Below are 22,063 nucleotides of genomic sequence, written 5' to 3' on the forward strand. Positions count from 1 at the left end.
TTCTGACAGTGCAGTCGTGAGTTAGCAATGTGAACAGCAGGGCTCAATGCAATGGGGCTTGAGGATTGGCTGCCAACCCAGTCAGACTATAGTCTTTCCATCAAGTAATCTAGAATCTTGTTGCAGAGAGAGTAACAGAGAGGACAGTTTATCCAAAAGCCTCTGCGGTATTATCCTGTTAAACTCCATAATGAGTCAATGCACAGCAGCCTCGTGTATGAGGCATTTTTGTCTAGGTGGGTCAGGACAGAGTGGTATATTGCCTCCCAGGTGCCAATGTCAGGGATGTCTCTGATCAAGTTCATAGGATTCTGGAGAGAGAGGCTAAACAGCCAGAGGTTGTGGTCCATGTGGGGACCAACGACAGAGATAGGAATAGGGATGAGGTCCTGAAGAGGGAATATAAGAAAGAAGTTAAAAAGAAGGACCTCAAGGGAGGTAATCTCAGGATTGCTGCCTGTGTCACGCGCCAGAGAGGATAGGAACAGGAAGTTGTGGCAGATGAATGCGTGGCTGAAAATTTGATGAAGGGGGCAGGTGTTCATATTTCTGGATCATTGGGATCTCTTTTGGGATGGTCAGGCCTGTATAAAAAGGAAGGTCAGTCCTGTACAAAAAGATGCTGGTCCACTACTGTCTAGCATTGGTGGCATTTCCTCTGTGGTTGTTCAGGCTGGATCTTCAGCATTTGTCTGTTCCTGCAGTGCTTCTTGTGTTTTCAGCAGACTCTTTCAATTCCTGCTCAGTATTTGACAGTCGTCTGTTCTGACAGTGTAGGATCTTGGATTTACTGCCTCCAGAACAGTGGCCTTCTTGTCCCAAGGGTTGGAATCTCTGAGTCTCACTGTGTCATGTTGTGCCAGTGGCCCTAAATGTCTTGCTGACATAGTTTGCTTTTTTCTCCATTGCATATGCTTTTGTTTCCATTTGACTTCTTCGACATCTCTGTTCTTGTTTGGGTCTGCAGAGTAGGGAAGTGTGGTGCATAGTCTATGTCCCATCAGAAACTCAGCGGGTAACATGTTCAAGTAGCAAAGCTTTGTAACTCAAAAGAGCTAGATACAGATCTGAACCACGGTCTAGTGCTTTATTGAGCAACTGTTTAACTATGTGAACTCCTTTCTCTGCTTTACCATTTGACTGTGGATGCAGAAGACTTGAAGTTGTGTCAAAAATCATACTCTTCTGCAAAGTTCTGGAACTCTCTACAACTGTAGCATGATCCATTGTCACTGTAGACAATTTGAGGAATTCCATATCTTGCAAAAGTCGATTTCATATATTTAATCACACAAGCACCAGACATATTAGGAAGCAGTGCAATCTCCAGATAATTCGATAGATAATCAAAGACCAGCAAGTAATTCTTTCCATCCCATTGTTCTGCTGGTAATCCAGTTGTTATCATGGGTTCCTTTGTCTGTTTTGTGTGTGTCCTGGGTAAACTTGTACCTCTCACTTTGTTTGTTTTAGATTGGTCACAGTGTTTGAGCTACCGAAAGAAAATAGACACACACACCGAGAGCAGTTCAGTTTATACAAATGCTTATTACAAATTCAACTGATTTCAGCCAACGTCCCGGTCGGGGTAGGTGGAGAAGCTGCTACCGGCGCCCCGACAACCAACTACAAGTGTGCGGTCGTTGCCTCGCTTCGGCAGTTGGGACCAGTCCAGGCGTTGATAAATATAATTGGAAAGGTCCCAACTGCCGAAGCGAGGCAACGACCGCACACTTGTAGTTGGTTGTCGGGGCGCCGGTAGCAGCTTCTCCTCCTACCCCGACCGGGACGTTGGCTGAACTCTAGAAGTTCTTCTTGCTGAGAGATGTTGCCACCTCTTGGAGAGTCTCAAACTTCAGCAGCGGGACCATGGCTTATATTACCCAAAAACTGCTTACCCAAGCGCCTATTCCCAGCACAGCAAGAAAGATAAGCGAGCAAGCTAGCATGCTAGGCTTCTATCGAATAACATCATTTTCAGCTTATCACTTTGAATACAATGGTTTATTTTGCATCAAGGCTAGGCCTCTGACAGTCTGTGACCAAAACAAGCAGGAAGATTAAATGTTCTTGGTACACAGATGTCCTTTCGTCAGATAACTGCATCTCTGGCCCCTCGGTGGAATTTAGCTTATGTCTGCTGATTCTAAAAAACAAGCAGGTTCTCAGCCGTGCAGAAGCAAAGGCTGCAAAAGTCAGAAACGCGGTTTAAATCTTCCATTACAGTGTGATGTTTCAAACAAGTCTCACAGCTTGAAACCATCCTACCAAATCAGCATTTATCCCTGGCCAATAAACAGAATTTCTGGTCCTCCTCTTGCATTTTTCCATTCCAAGGTGCCCCTCATGTACCCTTTTCAGCATCACTTGTCACAATGATTGAGGAATGACAATTCTGCTCTGTCTGAGTAGAAGCCCACTGAAAATACTCAACTCAGCTCTGATGTTGTAGTATGGCTAATATTCACCTCTAGGCCATCCTTCATTCAGATTCATGATGATCTTCCATAGAACTGTGTCCTTTTCTGTTTCAGCTACAATTGCTTGGACTTCATGTCAGATACAGGAAGAGATTCAGTGATCAGATTCACATGGAGATTCCCATCTGTCTCTGTGGAACTCTCATTGTGTGCTTCACTCTGCGTCATTGTCCTATATAATGCATCAGCTAACACAATAAGTTTCCATGGTGTGTTCAAAATCATAACGTTACAACTTCATCATCAGTTTTTCAATTCTCGGCAACATTTCACTGAGATTTTTCTTGATTATTGCTATTAATGGCTTGTGATCTGTCTCTGCCAAAATGTTCTCAAGTCCATAGACCAGACTAAGACACTCTTTCTTGATCTGTGAATATCGGCATTCAAATGTTATCGTCCTTGATGTGCAAGCGTCTGGCCTCCAATCTTTTCCTAGAGCCTGAAGTAGTACAGCACACATTCCATCTTTTGAAAGGTCCATAGATATTTTCGTCCTTCAGGATGAGTCAAAGAACGTCAAATGTACTGGTTCTGTAGTTAGAATGGTCTTCAGCCATCCTCATTCTTCCTCATGGTTGGCTGTCCACTTGAATTCACATTTGTCCAGTAACAACTTCCTTTGGTACATTGTTTTGGAAGATGGGTTTGGTATGAATTTACGAATGAAATTGATTAGTCCCAGCACTCTCAATATGCCTTTTTTGTCATTAGGTCTGCGAAAGAATTGCTTTCACCTTTCTCTTGTCTGGTTGCATTCATGCCTTTGACAGTTAATCTCCCAGAAAGGTGATTTCCTTCACACCAAACTGACATTTTCCACTGTTTATTTTTAATCCATACTTTTGGATGTGTAGTAGAACTTTAATGACCCTCTGGTTGTGTTGTTCTTGTGTGGATCCCCATAGGATCATATCATCAATGTACACATTTATGCCTTCTATGATGTGCTCCATTTTCCTGTGGAACACTTTCCGGAGCTGAAGAAATTCCAAAAGCCATCCTCAGACAGGAGTATCTGCTAAACAGTGTATTAAATGTACAGTATTTTATGCTTTCTTCATGCAGTTTTATTTGCCAGAAGCCCTGGTTTGCATCCAATTTAATGGAAAACTTTGGACCGGCCATCTCACTTGTAATTTCATCCCTGGTTGGAATCTGATAATGTTTACTCTTTATATTTGCATTCAAGTCTTTTGGGTCCATTCTTTTTTTTGACACACACCATTGAATTCACCCATTCTGTGAGCTCCTCCATGTTCTTTATGGTCCCCTAGTACTGTCATTTGGTCAAGTTACTGCTTGAGTTTTTCATTTAGCGGTGCTGGAATCTGCATTGAGGCTGTATCTTATAGGTGAATGGTAGAACTCCAAATCCCTTGAAGATGAGGAGGGTGGGGATTTGTTCCGGCATGGACTAGTAGGGCCAAACTGGCCTGTTCTGTGCTGTATATGGTGATATGTCTGGAAATTGATCCAGTATTTCCTTTATGCTGTTCTGTGCATTGACGCTGTTAATGTGATACACTCTCTTGACCAGGCTTAACTTTTCACAGGCTTTGTCACCAAGCAGTGATTCATGTCCATCTGGGACTACTGTGAACCTGAAGTGATGCTCTTTATCTTTAACCTTCACCTTGAGTTTACATGTAACTTTCGTTTCAATGCTCTGTCCATTGTAGGCTTTGAGCTGTTCAGGATTTGCATGGATGTATTGCTTTATCTTCATTTCCCTGATGTGGTCACAGATAAAATCGACCTTTACCCCTGTGTCCAGTTTGAAAGAAATATTTGTTCCATTTGTATGCAATTACACAAAAAAAATCCACTTATCCTTCTTGACTCTGTTCACACAGACTCTGTTCAGTGTCTGTGCACTACCACAAATAGTGCATCACTGAGAGCAGTTTCTTCTACAGTGTGTTTCACAGTGTGCACACTTTCACTTCTGTTTTGTTTTCCTTTGGAAAAACATTACTTTGTGTAATGATTCTGCCCTTTGCACCTATCATGGAATTATCCATAGGCTGGACATTGTTTTGGTGCATGATGAGTGCTACATCATTTGCAATTGAATGTCTCTCCATCTTTTTGTTGTTTCCTATATCTCACTTTTAGTTTATGCATGTGGACTGGCTTTTGCACTCTCACCAAACTTTTTTGTGTGCTGCAGAGCTAATTCACTGGTGTGGCATATCTTCACAGCTCCAGCTAAGGTAAGCTCTGTCTCTCGCAGCAACCTCTGTCATTTTCTTATCAATAATGCCAAATAAAATTTGATCACGTATCATTGAATCTTGAAGCGATCCAAAATTGCATGTTCTTGCTTTTAATTTCAAGTCCATTAAAAAAAAGTATCAAAGCTCTCTCCCTGCAGCTGCATGCGTGAGCAAAACATGCACCTCTCAAACATTTCATTTTTCTTTGGTGAACAGTGTTCATCACACCTTGATAACCTTTTCAAACTCATCCTGATCAGCTGCCTCGGCAAAAACAAATGTACTGAAAACCTCTAGTGTAAGTAACAGTGCAATCTCCAATACATCAGGCTTGCTATAGAGTCCAATAGCTTGCAGGTATAGCATGAATCTTTGATTGAACAACCTCCACTTGTGGTCAACATTTCCAGTCCAATTTACAGTGTCAGGAGCCTTTACATTCTCCATATCTCTGCTGTAATTGATTGATTCTTACTCTACACACAACTGGCGTTTCTTCCACTCCTGATACCATGTGATGTTTCTTTTGTTGTAATAAAGAAACTTGGTTTCTTTTAAAACAACTATACCTTATTAGTTATATTCATGACCATGTGGAGACATCCATCTTGAATCATCCTGAGCTGCCACCAACTAGTCTTTGACACCCTCTAGTGGACAGGAGGATCACTAGCTCATCACTACACTCATCAGAAATGCAAAGACATAAACAAGGTTCAACTGCTTTTTGAAATAATGCTGCATTGTTTCAAAATGTCAAGCTAATATTTAATTGCTGTTTCTGTGTGTTTATAAGTTTAGCCCTAGACATAATGAAAGATACCAGGACTCAACAAACACAATGGATTCAATATGTGGGAGAATATTATCTTACATATTCAAAAGACGTGTTTAAAATATCTTATTTACAGTGCAATATTTTCTGGGCTAATAGATTTTTATGTGACATTTGCATAGACCATAGCACTTCCAATGTGTACTGTTCAATGTTTACAGTAGTGCCCTCATACATCAAATGATATACATGAGACTAGACTACTTGCCAACATTACTTCGTACAGTTCTCTAAGCATGAACAGTCTGCAGTCTTGGTGAATACCACTTGTACAAATATGCTAACTGATGGGCATTTATTTTCATGTCATTTCAAGATTTTTCATTCTGAATACTGAGTTTGATGAAGAATTTACAGCTGTTGCTTTTGTATTATTTATGTGTTCTGCACATTTTCACCATTCAGAGTAGAAATAAGCACCCAACACTTACATTCACACTCCCTTTGAAATATCTATATAAATCAATTGTATTATCAACAATAAAATAGGCTCCATTAAATATATTGCTGTACTGCACCACAATGGAAACAGGCACTTCAGCCAACCAAGTCTGTGTTGCCCATCGAGTGCCCAATCTTAGATTGATCTTACCCTCACTAATTTTTATTCTCCCTGGAGTCTACCACTCATCTACACAGTCGGGGTAACTTACAGTGGTTGATAAACCTATCAACCCAGGGATTTTAATGTGTGGAAGGAAACCTGAACACCAGGTGGAAACCCATGCAGTCACCAGTAAGATGTGTAAACTCTACAGAGGCAGCACTTGAGGTCACAATTGAACGCAGATCTAATGATTAATCTTTTGTCAGTACAAACCAGTTTCAGTTGTGAAATAAATTATGTTGAATTGGCTTGAACAGGTTAGTTCTGGCAAGAGCGCCCGTGTAAAGTACATCCCCAAGCCAATACTTCCTCATATCCTGTGTCCCATGATTAAAAAAAAGAAAATCTGACAGCCTTCTGATTTAGTGATGCATAAAGGCATTAAATTAATGAACAGGAGATGAACTACTTGAGCAATCTGATTCATGTTATGATGATAATAACATCGTGACTAAACATTTTCTCACCTTACTTTCTATTCACCAATCTCTCTGGCAAACATCTCAAGGAGAATCAAAAATGTGGAAGTCCTAGAAAATGCCTTCAATTGTTAGCCTTGTCTCTAGTTAGCTGTGCAGTGTCTGCTTATATGATCTGATTTCTGACTTAAAAAGGCAGCAAATTGTGCCAATGGAAGTGTCCAAAGAAAAGTTCAAAGTCAAATCAAAGTCAATGTTCAGATTTATTGTCAAACATAAGTTTATCTTGGATAGTGTGCAGCAGTTAAGAGCCATTTTGTTTTCATTTCAAGTTCTGTATTAGAATATTTTTTGATTGTTTACTGTATAGATTTTGGCAGCTTTTGGATAGAATTGAGTGTGGGCTTTTTCATTGCCGTTGCAAGCAATGCCATGGTGGCTGAGACAGACAAGCAAATATTGTTGCACCTTCAGACAATTGTTTGTTTTTATACCTTGATGAGGAAAAATCATAGCCAAAAATTGGAATTTTATCAACAGCTAAACAAAAAGTAGGCAGTTTCTTGAAAATGACTGGAGAGCAGTTTCGTCAAGTTTTACTATTTTTGGTACACAGACAGCCAATCTGTTTGCTCATAGTTTTGCTATTATCTGATTCCACCTGCATTGAATTTGCCCATTGTTATTGAATGAAGATCTACCGGGACCAATGCCTGAAGAGGGTGCACAAAATCAGTGAACCAGTGCGGACTCGAAAGGCCAACATGGCCTGTTTCCGTTCCGTAAATGGTTATATGGTTATCACATACAACCCTTACCAGTAATAGTAAACTGTACTAAAGAAATAAAGAAATGTAAACAAATGTAAAAAAAAAGCTCAACTCTACAAATACAGAAATATACATATTCAGTAATAAGTAATGAGCGAATTATGACTCCTTCATTGAGTCTCGGAGTGAGCCTGTTGTTCAGGAGTCTTATGGTTGAGGGGTAGCAACTGTTCCTGAACCTGGTGGTACAAGTCTTCTGGCACCTGTACCTGCTTCCTGATGGCAGTAGTTCGTACAGCATTTTTCAGCTACTCCAATCAGGGAAGAGATGCAGGAGTATCAGAGCCAGCACCTCCAGGCTGAGGAACAGCTTCTTCACACGAGCAGTGAGAATGCTAAACAACCAAAGGAACTGCTCACACTAACCATCCGAGACTCTCATATGTACAAAACAATATTTATTTATCTACCTATTTATTTATTTATTTGTTTGTTTGTATAGATAAAATAATTGTCCTGCGTACGTATTGTTTGCCTGCATGTGTGTTATATCTGGTTGTGTGTCTGCTTGTTTTGCACCAAGGACTGGAGAACACTGTTTCGTCAAGTTGTACTTATACAATCAGATGACAATAAACTTGACTTGACTTGATGATTACTGCTGTTTTCCAGTGGCAGCATTCCATATAGAGTTTTGTCCATGGTGTTCGCTACATTTTGTATGACTTTCCGCTCAGAGGTAGTGGTACCCCCATACTAGGCCATGATATAGAAGTTTGCAAAGGTTTCCAATGTAAAACTTCACCAGCATATGAGAAGGGAAATAATTCAGCTTGGATAAACACACCAAATCATAAGTTTTATGTAAACTATTTCAGTGAACAATGAGGCAAAGCACATCAAGTATTATCAACAGAGAGAAAAATAAATTTAATGTTCCAGGTCACTGATATTTCATTGGAACACAATTGATTCCAGGGAGCAGGGAGCAAAAAGAACAGTTTTAAATAAAGTATAATTCTGTTTCTGAGGATGGCCAGAGGCTTTTTCCCAGGTTGAAATGGGTAACTTAAGGGGGCATAGTTTAACATGCTTGAGAATAAGTGTAGGGGGGGATGTAAGAGATAAGTTTTTCACTTAGTTGTTGGGCTAGTGTGCTAGTGATCCTCCTAACCACTAGAGGGAGACAGAGACTAGTTTTTTTTCCCCTGCTCGTTTAGATTCAAGATGGATGCCTCCACATGGTATGTGTATCTTAGCTAATAAAGTCTAGTTGGTTTTTTTTAAAGCCCTAGTTTCTTTATTACGTTAAAGAAACATCACATGGTATTAGCAGTGGAAGATACTCCAGGAATGGAAGAAACACCAGAAATGTGCAGTGTGTGAATTACTCAATAGCAGCAGAGATGCTGAAAATTGGACTGGAAATGTCAACCATGAGGGGAGATTGTTTAAAATAAAGATTCATGCTGTACCTGCAAGCCATTAGACTTCATAGCAAACCCGATGCATGGAAGATTGCACTGCTCTTACCATGACAGAACCTCAAGCACTAGAGATTTTCAGTGCATTGGTTTTTGCCAAGGCAGAAGGCCAGAGCAAGTTTGGCAAGGTTATCAATGTCTTTGATGAATATGGTTCACCAAAGAAAAATTAAACGTTCAAGAGGTACGTGTTTCGCTCATGCACGCGGCTACAGGGAGAGAGATTTCATACTTTTTTAATGGATGAAACTAAAAACAAGAACATGCAATTTTTGATTGCTGCAACATTCAATAATCCACAATCAAATTGTGTTTGGGATTATTGATAAGAAAGTGAGAGAGAGGTTGCTGTGAGAGACAGAGTTTACATTAATTGAAGATATGCCACACCAGCGAATTAGCTCTGTAGCATGCGAGTAAGTTCTATGAAAATGCAAAAGCCAGTGAAAATGAAGGCATAGTCATCGCCACAGTGTCTGGACACAATATAAACAAAAAGTTAGATATAGGAAACAACAAAAAGATGGAGAAACATTCAGTGCAAATGATGTGGCGACATACACAGAAAGAACTCAAGAATGGGGATTCCCTATGGTTGCATGACACATCACTCATGACATCATCGTAGGGGGCGGGATTCCTCTTAAATTGTTGTGTTGGCAATTTAACAGGTAGGATAGGCTGCTATTTGAAAAGTGCAGGAGACCCAATAATCTCATCCAGGTCTCAGGAGGGCTTCCTGGGTGCTGCATTTTGAAAGTGCCTAGAAAGTCTCTGCAGTGGCCCACTGATCTGCTGAACATTTTAAAACATCTCAGGTTTTTATTTCATACAACCGATTTTCACAATATATTGCCATTTTTAGGAGAAAATGCAGGAACAATAGGGATGCTCCTCTGAACTGTGGGTAGAATCACTTTCCATTTCAAATCTGATCTATTAAGATGGTTTGACTCCTTTGCTTCTAACACAAGACACTTTGACTGAGAAACAAATGAATTTCACATTCTAATGAATTGGGAAAAATACTTGGATTCTATTGATATACAATAATGATACATACTGCTTCATATGTTAAACTAAAAAGATTGAGAGAATGCTTCATTGAACACCTTTGCTCTGTCCGCTGCAATACCAAGACCTCCCAGTGGCCAACCAATTCAGTTCCACATCAAATTGCCACACTGATCTATCTGTCCATGGCTTCATGTACTGCCAAGTTGAGGCCACTCACAGTTTGGAGGAACACTTTGTATCCTGCAGTTTCCTTTCTTTTTCAATCTTTTAAAATGGTTTCTATAATATATACAGTACAATGAAGAAAAGGAAACAAAACTGAAAATACAATATCACAGGTATATATTATCAAGATAAAACTGCAAACGATATAACTCTGTCCCCCTCCACTGTGCTGGTGAAGACAGAAAAGACATTAAAAAAAAAGTATATATATATATATATATATATATATATGTGTGTCTGTATGTGTGTGTGTGTGTGTTATATATTTTATATAAAAATATCTAACCTATTCTATTAAAAAGAAAACTAACCCAAAAAAATCTGAGCAGCTTATCCTGAGGGTTACATATATTTTGTAGCTTTTGATTCATACTGTGAATCAAAAAAACAAAGGTGAGACTCTATCTCGTCTGGAAGAGTGAGTACATCTAATCACATTAAAAACATTTATAGCAAATGAAAATAAGACATAAAAGGTCACCAGGTATCTTCAAATTTCACTGATGAATCAAATGCATGATATCTAATTTTTTTCTGAAATTAAACAGGGCATTATATGGGAGAACCATTGAAACACTGTTGGAGGTCTAGAGTCTTTCCATTTGAATAAGATGGCTCTTCGAGCCAACGATGTAACGAAGGTCACAACCCATTGCGCAGGTTCAGAAAAACATTCTATGTCTGGTTCAATAACCCCAAAAAAAGCAGTTATTGGATTGGGTCATAGTTCCACCTGAAATACAGTTGAAACAATATTAAAAATTTCTTTCCAATAGATTTCTAAAGATAGGTAAGACCAAAGCATGGGTGTCAATGTAGCAATATCAGATTTGCATCTGTCACAAATAGGGTTAATATTAGAAAAGATACAAGCCAATTCATCTTTGGACATGTGAACATGATGCACCACTTTGAATTGGATTAATGAATGTGAAGCACTTATTGAAGATGTATTCATCAGTTTAAGAATCTTGTCCCATAGATCCTCAGATAAGGGTCTTGCAAGTTCCAATTCCAAAGCCTTTTTAATCTTATCGTGAAGTACTGGATGTAATTTCAATAATCTATCATATATAATTCCAATTAATCCTTTCTGAGAAGGATTCAATTGAAAACTATTATCAACTAGATCTGGTGGATGTACAATGGAAAGTCCAGTAAAATGGTAATTAAGAAATTACTAATCTGTAAATATCTAAAAAAATTGAATATTTGGTCAGTCATTTTTTACTTGTCAGCTGTTCAAAGGACATTATACAACCTTCCCTAAATAAATTTGCAAAAGAAATAATACCTTTGATTTTCCATTCAGAGAAGAATCGATCAATTATTAATGGTCGAAATAAATAATTATGAGAGAGAGCACTTGATAAAACAAAGTTTTTTAAATTAAAACATTTCCTAAATTGGAAGCAGATTCACAATACACTTTTGAGAATTGGATTAGATTTATCCTTTTGATCTTGGAAAAACTAAATGGAAGAGAAGTACCCGATGAAGAGGCCACTGAATACTGCTGTATAGATTTCAATTCTAAATCTGTCTATAATGGATGATCCAATTTTTCAGAATAAGAAATCCAAAGTTAGATAACAAATATTAACAGCCCAGTAATAAAATCTAAAATTAGGTAGGGCCATACCTCCATCTTTTTTTAATTTTTGAAAATGAAGTTTACTAATTCCAAGTAAAGGAAGAAACTTTTGAGTTAATATTATCAAAAAAAAGACTTTGGGATGAAAACTGGAATTGTTTGAAATTGATATAAAAACATAGGTAATATTATCATTTTAAATGGATTAATATGACCTATTAAAGATAATGATAAAGGAGACCATATATAAAAAGACAATCTCACATATTCGAATAGAGGAAAAAAAATTAAGTTCTTATAAATCTTTAAATCATTTAGTAATTTTAACCCCCTAAGTATGTGAAATTTATCTCTGACAATCTTTAATGGAACTTAAGAGTAGATAGGGACCTGCATATTAATTGGAAAAAGTTCACTTCATGAAGGTTTAATTTATATCCAGAGAAAGATGAATTGAGAAAGCACAGATAACATAGCTGAGATACATCTATTGGGATCTAAAATATAAACTAATAGGTAATCTGCACTTTCCAACTAGACAGCATCAATATCAACTTCTCCAATTTCTTTTAACACCCTACCCTGATCTCTCGCATTCCCTTATCCCTCTGTCTCCCTTCCTCCTCCAGCTTCCTATCCCCTTCCCTTCTTTCTCCTAACAGAAAGTTATCCTTCTTAGCCCTCTGTTCTCTTCCCTTTCTACCCTTCCACCTGCATCTCTTGCATGTCATGGTGTGGTCCTCTCCCTGCCCCTCACCTTTTTATTCAGGAGCCTGCCTGATTTTCAGCATTCCCAAGGAAGGCCTCAGGCCTGAAATATCGACTGTTTTTTACTTTGTGTACTGCACTAGTCCCCAGCATCTACAGATTTTCTTGTTTACAGTGATTAAAATGCTTAAACTACTGAAAAAAAATGGTTTTCCAAAAAGGCACATCTTATTTATGAATAATCCTTTATCTTTTGCTCTTAGTCATCAGTGATAGAAAGAAACTGAACTCACTTTATAATTTAAGTATTGGTCAATATTTGTTTTTGCAGGTAAAGAAAACACAGCCAAATTCAGATGTTACAGAGCCTCAGAACTCCAGGTAATGCAAGCATTTCCACATTTTTATGTTCTATGTTCTATTTTTTATGTCTGAAAGTAATTGAGCAGCAAAATAACATTTAGTATGCAGCACCTACTGCGGATAAATCAACTAAGAATTTGTCCCATTGTTTAACCAATTGTTAAACATTAAATTTCACCTTAGCAACCAAAAATGTTTGCAGATGGTAAGTTTTGAAGCAAGGAAATTATCTAAAGGGACCCTATTGGGAGAATTCTTGGAATAAAAATTTTTAGGTTTAATTCAGCCCTCCTTCCACTATTGAGATCATGTCTGAATGCTTTAAAAACTGTTAGAAAATCAAGATTCTGTTATTTTTCATTTTATGTAATCTGCATGACTTAAATTTTAGTTTGATTTAGTATGTTTTGTGATACTGAACCAAATTAAACCACCATATCATTCCATTTGTAAGTAGAATGATTGTGCAATATTTTTATTTTGTTGTATCGAAAAAACAATTGATTGATCCATAGATACAGCATAGAAACACCCCTCCAAGTCCATACCAACTATATGTGTAACTATCTAGACCAATCCCATTTACCAGAAATCCCATTTACCAGTACACTCTGGCTTGGTATGTCAAGTTCTTAAATACTGATTAAATGTTATAAGAGTACCTGCCTCCTCACTTTCTCAGGCAATATGTTCCAGGTTGCAACCACCAATGGATGTAACCATTTCTTCTTCGATACCTTATAAATGCTTTACTCCTCAACTTTAACCAATGGCCTCAGCCAGGGAGAAGAGTTTCTGACTGTCCACACTTTGCCTCATGTGATTTTGTCAGGACCCTCTAGTCTGCTATTCCAAAGAAAACATACCTAGGCAGTCCGGTTTCTCTTCATATCTGAAATATTCCATCCCAGGCAACATTCTGTGAATACCTCCGCATCCTCTCCAGTGGGATCATATCCTTCCTGTACTGTGATAACCATAATTACGCACTATACTTCAGCTGTGACCTGACCAATGTTTTATAAAGTTGTGCCTAGATTTCCCTGCATTTGTATTCTGAGCCCCAACTAATCATATATTCTCTTCATCACCTTATCTATTTCTGCTGCCACTTCCAGAGATCTTTGGACCTGCACACCAGCATCAACTGGGGAAAATGATTAAATCTTTGTAAATTTTACTTAAAAATAGACAGATTTTGTAATGAAAATGACCACCATTACACCAATGAACATATTTGAAGCACTATTTATTTATACTGTCATTCAGGGAGGCTGATCATCATAGAATTGCAGAAATCTACTCAAGGAGACCACATGATCATTATGTTCATGATGGCAGAAACTGAGCTTTGAGATTCTAACCACTTCCCAGCACAATGTCCTTAGCTCACAGCCATACGCTGTTTCAATGGTGTGAGGAGTTCTCCCTCCAACACCAGGCTCCTACAACTGTTAGGTTACACTCCTCAAGTAAAATATTTGTCATTAACCCTATATAAGCCCTTTAATCATTATCTACAAGTTATTGACCTCTTTTGCAAGAATTTCTTTTAACATGTATAAGGCAATGCCATTGCTGTCTGGGCCAACATTTATTGCCCACTACAAATTACCCTTTGGGAGGAATATGGTGGGCCCGGTCCTTCTGCTGAAGGTATGATCCATGATTTAATGATAAAAGAATGGCAATATATTTCTCAATCAGAAAAGTGTCCAACGTGGAGGAGAACCTGTAGTAGTGTTCCCATACACTCTTGCCCTACTTGGTGGTAGAGGTCACAGGTTAGGAAAGTTGCATTGGATTCACCCGGGCAAGTAAACGAAGTGCAATTTCTTGATGATACCCACTGAACAGTGATGCATAATTGTTATAGGAACTATGTAACTGGCATGACAGATGCAATGTCATTGTTTAGGATTATACTGAGCCATTTAAGTTCTGTTCCAACTGCACTTGTCCATTTAAGTGTGGAATATTTCATCACACCTCTGTTTTGACTTATTACAGGCAGTCTCACTGCCTCAAAGATTAATTGCTTTCACTCCAGTTTTAGGATTTTGAGGTGGCAGATGGGGCCATTATAGGGACCACGGACTCCAGGTTGGGCAGGAAGTCCTGGATGGGTAAACAGATGGGTAGTTTGGGTGGTGGCACATTCCTCCCAACACTTTTCTGGGCTTTGGTGTGCAGTGCCTACCCAGCATCCCTCCTCAGCCATTGCTGAAGATTACCTCTCAACAAAGGTTGAAGAGTGAGGAACTCTGCGGGAGGACTTGGTGTGGTGGTGGTGAGGTGGAAGGGAAGCAAAGTGAAGAGTACGATTTGAGCAGTAAAAACACAATCCTGGAGAAACTCAGCAGGTTGAACAGATAAAGATCTGCTACATCTGCTATATAAAGTAAGCTGAGTTTCTCCAGCAACTGCAGACTTTTGTATTTTACTCTCAGCTAAGGGACAGGATTCAGGATGGAGGGAGCAAGTGAATAAGAGGTGAAGGAAAGGGATTGTGGAGGCTGAGAAGTGATAAGATGAAGGGAATACTTAATAAGAGAAGATTTAGGGGTACAAAGTAGTGAAAATGAGAGGACAAAAGGACTGTTGGTACCATAATGAAACTGGAGGAGGCAATGCATAAATTCATCTATGGCTGATCCATGTGTATGATGACATGATCCTACCCAAGTCTAAATCTGTGTATATTTTAACATGTAAGTGGACACATATTGGTGTATTTTAACAGAAGTTGAAGACTGGTCCCCAACCTTTTTGGAAACCCTTGCCATGGGATTGGGACCTCCATGTAATCGCTTGGGTGCAAGAGCCATTCCACTTTTCAGTACTCACGCACTTCCATCCCTCGAAGCTGAGTCATCATGGACAAGGCCTTCATGGACAGCCCAGCTGCTTCAAACCTGAATATTGCTGCTGGCTTGTGGCTTGCAAATGAAAGAGTAACTTTGCAGAGTCAGGACACTGGCCAGGCATTGCAGGATACTCGCACTCTGACCTGCTGTGGTAGCCAGAATATTTTATGACTACCAATGTGAAAGTTCTGGTCAATGGATGCTTACAGGATGCAAAAGATAGGGGCCCTGAAAATGGTGTGTCATTGAATGTCAAGGTTAGGTGGTCAGACTCTCTTGTTGGAGCTAATTTTTACCTGACTCTTCTGTGGCATAAACGTTACAGTGATTTATTAGCCCAGGCCTAAAATTGTCTCGATCTTTGGATAACAGTTATGGTCAGCTGGATAGTCTGTTGCAGTGAAATTGAACATTGAGGTTGGTAGCTATCATCATTCCTTATGGTGGAAGGAAGGTCATTGGTGAAGCAGCTGAAGATTAATGGGCCTGAGACACAGCCCCAAGCAACTCCTGCAATTTTGTATTGGGGCTGGTACGACTGATCTTTGAGAACCATATTTACCTTCCTACATGCACACCAGTAGAGTTACGTTGATTCACATTAAGTTCATTTTATCAGAAGCACTTCACAATACACTTTGTCAAATGCTTCAGTTATATGATTTTCAAAGGGCAGTGACTGTCATCTCCCATCTTTTGTCTGCTAAACAGGTAAGTAAGTGCCAACACTGCCAACAACACCTTCCACCACTTTGTTGATGATTGATAGTGGCAATGTGCAAGATTGAATTTGTCCTGCATTTTGTGGACAGGATGTGCTTGAGCCATTCTCTACAGGGTCAAGTAGATGTCAGTGTGGAAAACCTGCTGGAATAACATGCCTTGCTCTGACATCCAAGTTTTCTGTGATGACAAGGACCTCTGTAGGAAAGTTCCACATATCACCATTCCTAACTGAAAGTGCTTAGTAATACTTAGCCTTGTTTTTGTGAGTTTTTACTATTGTGGAAAATGGGCATGTTCTGGGAGCTTCAGTTAGCTGTTTAACTAACCACCACCATTTTAACTAACCACCATTCGTCTTCAAGCCTTGATCTGGTCCAATATTTGTGGACTTTATTAGCCCTGCATTTCGCATGGTTTTTTTTACTGGTCCTTGCTCATGTTATGTTGCATAGTAGCCTCATTGGGTAGCCTTTTTGTTTGTATAAATATCCTTCTGTCATTGTTGAAGTAGGTTTGATGGTGGAAGTGGAAAACAAAGGTACTGCTCTTAATTCCTGCAATTCCCAATTACATTACCTCACCCCATTGAACTCCATTTGTCACTTTTGCACCTAACTAACCAGGTCATTGACATCTTCATTCAACCACTTTGCCAATTTTAGTCTAATTGGCAAAAATCTTAATTATTCTCCCAACATTTAAGGACATTTTCAACCAACTAAAACAAGAGGCCAAGTATTAAGCCATGGTGAGCTCCACTGATCCAAGCTGTCCAGTCACTGAAACTCCTAATTTCCATTATAAACTTTGGATTCCATCACTGAGTCAATTTTTAATCCAACTTCTCAATTCCCCTTGGATCCCATGGACCTTTATTATCTTAATCAATCTGTCATGTTAAACTTTAGCAAATAAATTGTTAACTTCTACATGGATTACATTAATTATTTTTACCCTCATAACCCCTTGCTTTCTCCTTCTCAGTGAATAACAAAAAACAATGTAACAATTCATTAGCCATTCACCTCACGATGCAACAGTCAGCTCTCAAATAAAACTTACTCTTTCAGGTGCAAGTTCTAGTGAACTATTAGTGTTTTCATTGCACTCCCTAATCAGCTCAACATATTCCAAATCAGCTTTTATGTTCTATAAGCTTCTCAGATATATCATAATATGCTGTTTAAATTTAGATTCACTTGCAGAGTTAAGTGACTAAATGGGTTGAGGTATTAATATTACTGATTGACTCTTTTTGTTTAAGCACTTTACAGAAGTCATGATCCAAGCAAACCAGTTCATTTACCAGATCTCAGCTGCATATCAACCCTTCTCTTGTTACCTGAATGCATTTGAAAATAGATGAAGAATATTGAAAAATGTGTCAGGGTCATTTTAATGGGTCATGGGTGCAGATTATTGCATTTCTGTCAGGTGATTATTTTATATTGTTTTAACCCTTGCAATGCCATCCATATCACTTAAAGTGCCAACAATAAACTCAAACACAAGAACAAACCATCCAAAAGTGGATCATTTCAGTGCACCAAAAAATAAATGGAAAATATAAACCAGTCTTACTATAACATTATATCACTTGGCTTCTCTGATGTGAAGATTGGTATACTCATTAGATCACTATCCAGAGTTTATTCGGCAATTATTTATATTTAGAAGAAATTTGAGAAATGATTGAAGATACCTTTTATTCAAAATTTCTGTATTTGGTTTATACATTGATGACGTTTGCTAATATGAGCAAATGTATGTTTATACTTAAAAATATGTGCTGCAGTTAATTGCATGAGTTTAAACTGTAGAATCTATTAATTTAAAGTTGTACGAAGAGCATAGCTCTGGCAAACTACCACTGACAAGTATTGAAATCTTTGTAAAATTCAAATTCAAGATCCTTTTAAATATCAATGCAACCATTGTTCATCAGGGACACTTGAGGTTACATTAACCATTTAAAGAAGGAATCAGGCACTAGCTTTATGTTACTGGGCTAGTTACAATATTTACCCACATTTCTCCAGAAATCAAAATGAATGTCCCAAGACCTTCAACCCCAGAGGAGTTCACTCATTTATTCTCTTATAGAAACTGTTATATTAATATAATCATTACTTCGATTATCTTAATAGCAAAATTAGTGATTGTAATAGCCAGTTTTGCTGCAGAGCAGTATTTCTTTCTGGGATTTAATTAATACCGTCATTGGAGAACTGGCCAAGCCACTCATCTGCAATAATGTTTTTGTCACATTTCTCCTGTATTGTAACAGTCACTTAATTCAGACTACTGACTAATGAGCATCCAGTTTCGGTGAACAGTAACCTGTAGCAAATTATACCAAACATTGAATTTGCATGAATGTTTTGAAATCTTGTAACAATAGAACAGAATTTTTTTTTACATTATCAATTACTATGTTTTGAAACCACAAAATGCAAAACTCTATTAGAATTGTATATTTAAATTAATTTCTTGGTCATTTCAGAGAGTGATTTCAGTATAGAAACGGATAGGTGGAATTTAGCCGACTCAGCTCATATTCCTAGGTAACACTTTGCTACTGACATCACACTGAAAGCATCACTAATATATCAGCAGCGTTTATGGTGAACATTTGCATTGAACTGTGCAATTGTATTCAACATTTTTTCTTGAACTAACTGAAGACTAACGAAAGTACTCTATGGTATGCACATTTTGTAAAGTTTCACTAAGATAGTTTAACAAACAGTATTATTTTAACTGGAAGTTAGTCATTAATTTTGTGTAATATGAGTGGGCAAAATAAGGGAGCAATGCAGAAAGTGGCTCTCTTATTTTCCCTCATACTTGCATTGCCCAACTTTTGTTGTTGTGGTCATGTTACAATTGTGGGAAATATATCCTCCATTACAAAATATTCCAAAAAAGAAACCTATGGATTAAAGTTTTCCACCAGGCTAATATAATTTCAGACAGAGATCAGAATAATGTTTGAGGCCTACTTCTCAGCCTCCACCCTCTCATGTAGTGCTAAGTCTAAAAGGTTACACAGTACGTGGATAAATATCAAAATGTAACACCAATCTTCTGTCTACAATAATGTTCTGGTCACAGCATGTAAATAGGAAATATTACTCATTCCTTTCATAAAATGATTATAAAATACAAAGTTTAAATACCCTGCTTATGCAAGATTGATGTAATGTGGGATAGCTTTGTGAAATGCCACTGAAGCACATGTTCTTCTCAGGTCAAAAACTTTGCTCAGCCTCAAATGTTATTCGATGAATTGGTCTTTCCAGTCTCGTGGTTAATTTTACTGACATTGCTGCGTGATAATAGTTTAAATTGTAGCTTAAAAGATGGCAATTACTTGCCTTATTATAAACTATGAGTATTTTTTTCCGAGCAGACTGCAAAATTGCATTTAAAGTTATTCAAAAGTTTGCTTTGTTGCAGGAAAGTAAAAACAAATGCTCAATATGCTCGTCACTGCTTCTGCTGCTGTCATGCTTTGTAGCATGGAAGCTTCTGTTAGCATCATTTGAATTTGAGGATGGGTCACTGATTCGTCTTTCTTCATGTGGAGTCGTGGATCCATTATATGCACTACTGACTTGATATACTAGATGCCCGATTGATAATTTTAATGGAATTGTTTGTCAGCTTTACCTGCATTCTCTATCTTTGATATGTTCATTTTACCAAAAAACAGCTCACTTTGAGCAGTAAAATGTTTATTCCAACATGCTTCCACTCCCTACAACCTCCTTTATTTGCCCCCTTGAGTAGATGACAATAATGCAAAGAAGAGCAGGTCCTGGCAAAGATTTATCCATGAGTCAGCACCAATTCAACATATTTCTGTTTAAGGATCTTGCTCTATGCTTGTTGGCTTCCATCTTCCCTACATTACTAAAATGACTACACTTCAGAATGACCGAATTTCCCCTTTAAAAAGTTTTGCCGCATGCTGAGATGCATTTACCATCTGTAATGTACTTAACAAGTAGCACTTCTGGGAGTGCATGTACTTCCCCAGTGGCAGGAAGTTCTGGCCCATTGCGCAGTGTGTCCAGCAATTCTCCGGATTCGTTGTACTTTCCTCTATTGTGCACCATGTTACCATGGTGAAACAATTCGTCTTTCCCAGAGTTATAGCAGATGATGAGGCAGAAGAGTAAAGTGCAGGCTACCCCAAATCAGAATGAAGCAGGAGGGTGGAGGAAGTTACTAAAAGATTAGGGCTTTCAGTCATTTGAAAGTACAAAGAGATATGTGAATGGCATTCTTCCCCTTAAATCTTCAACTTCATCTATCCCATCTAACTCATAACAAATCTCCCCTCTGCAATACAGAATTCACATTCATTCAAATGTAACTTCAAACAAAATGAACTTTTTCTGCTTAATTGGGTAAGACTGAGCTCATCTCAATGCCTTTCTCCAGAGTGTTTGAGCTGGTGTCTGAGAGTGTGAAATGTAGAGAGTGTTATTTTCATTGTCAGTGTCTTTTGATATTCCTCCATTGCATTTTTTTTTGGTTGTCTTAAAGGAAAGAAGCCAGGAGATAGATCTGTAATTTCAGATATGTCAAGGGAATGTAAGGGGAACTTGCTTATCACTTGCTCATCTAGTATTCTGCGAATGATCTGCTGCCTGGACCTTTCATTTCCCACTGTGCGCTAGCAGAAATTAAATGTCTCAGGTTATAGCATTGGACTCATAAAAATGGCCCGGATTTGGCGTTATTTACTTTTATCTATATATCATTGCAATGGGTTAAACAGGCAAGACTGGGAAATAAAATGCAATCAATAAATTTGCATTTATAATTTACATATTTGCATAGTATTTCTTGCAGAAGTAATTTGAGTTGGGTCCTTTGGCAGATAATAAAAAAGTAAAACCTGATTTAACCTTTTTACAGTTCATCCATATTTTTGTTCCCTACCCATCCTATCAATGTTTTACATTGAAGGAGAGGATAATTATGCAAAAACAGCAGATGTATATCTGACATCAAATCATTTAATCCTGCAAATATACAAAGCAGGCTGGACAGTTCATAGGGTTCATAGTTCTGCAAATGTCATTTGTCTCCTAAAGCAGTGGTCCTCAAACTTTTTTGGTCTAAGTCCCACCTGGCTTCCAGCCTAATCTGCCATGTCCCACTAATGGCAATGACTGAGCAATATTTTCAAGTCAAAGGCAGCTCTGTAAGAAACATATCTTAATCTAATTTAAAGTATTTTATTTAACATTTCAAAGACGCACATGGACGCACGCTGTGGCCAACCAGTGAGCCATGATCCATTGGTTGAGAACCATTGTAAAGCATCAAATCTTACAAAGCTGTAAACCCTAGCTTAGCTTAATATTGTTTGTAGGATATTCATTTTTGAGTGGGATTTGAAATAACATCCATAAACAGTGGTTGTGCTTGTTTCAAAGTTTGTAAAGAGAAAATTTGGAGAGTATTTTTTAATCTCAAACACTGGAATTGATATTGAAAGAATCTTTAGCTTGAGATAACTTGGTATATAAAAATCTTTACTTTGACTATTGATAGCTATAGCTATCCTGTCCTTTTCAAGGGCATTACAATGGTATCAGTGTGATGCAATTTTAAATGGAAATTGATGCTTTTGTTTGAAACCACTGCAATAGAGAATTCTGTTACAGTTATTGCATAAATGAAATGTGATACAATAAAAGGAGTATAAAATGTACCTTGGCCAACACTGTGC

At 38.1% G+C, this 22,063-nt stretch overlaps 1 protein-coding gene across 10 annotated transcripts in view; it reads left to right on the forward strand.

Moving 5' to 3' along the window:
- Window positions 1–22,063, forward strand: part of eya4 (EYA transcriptional coactivator and phosphatase 4) — a 475,725-nt gene that overhangs the window by 274,738 nt on the left and 178,924 nt on the right. For all 10 annotated transcript variants that reach the window (XM_069887302.1, XM_069887300.1, XM_069887303.1 and 7 more), the window contains one exon: window positions 12,690–12,739. In XM_069887302.1, the coding sequence (XP_069743403.1) occupies window positions 12,690–12,739 (50 nt within the window). The remainder of the gene's footprint in view (window positions 1–12,689; window positions 12,740–22,063) is intronic.

The sequence above is a fragment of the Narcine bancroftii genome, chromosome 6 (assembly GCF_036971445.1).
Source record: "Narcine bancroftii isolate sNarBan1 chromosome 6, sNarBan1.hap1, whole genome shotgun sequence".
Taxonomy (NCBI): domain Eukaryota; kingdom Metazoa; phylum Chordata; class Chondrichthyes; order Torpediniformes; family Narcinidae; genus Narcine; species Narcine bancroftii.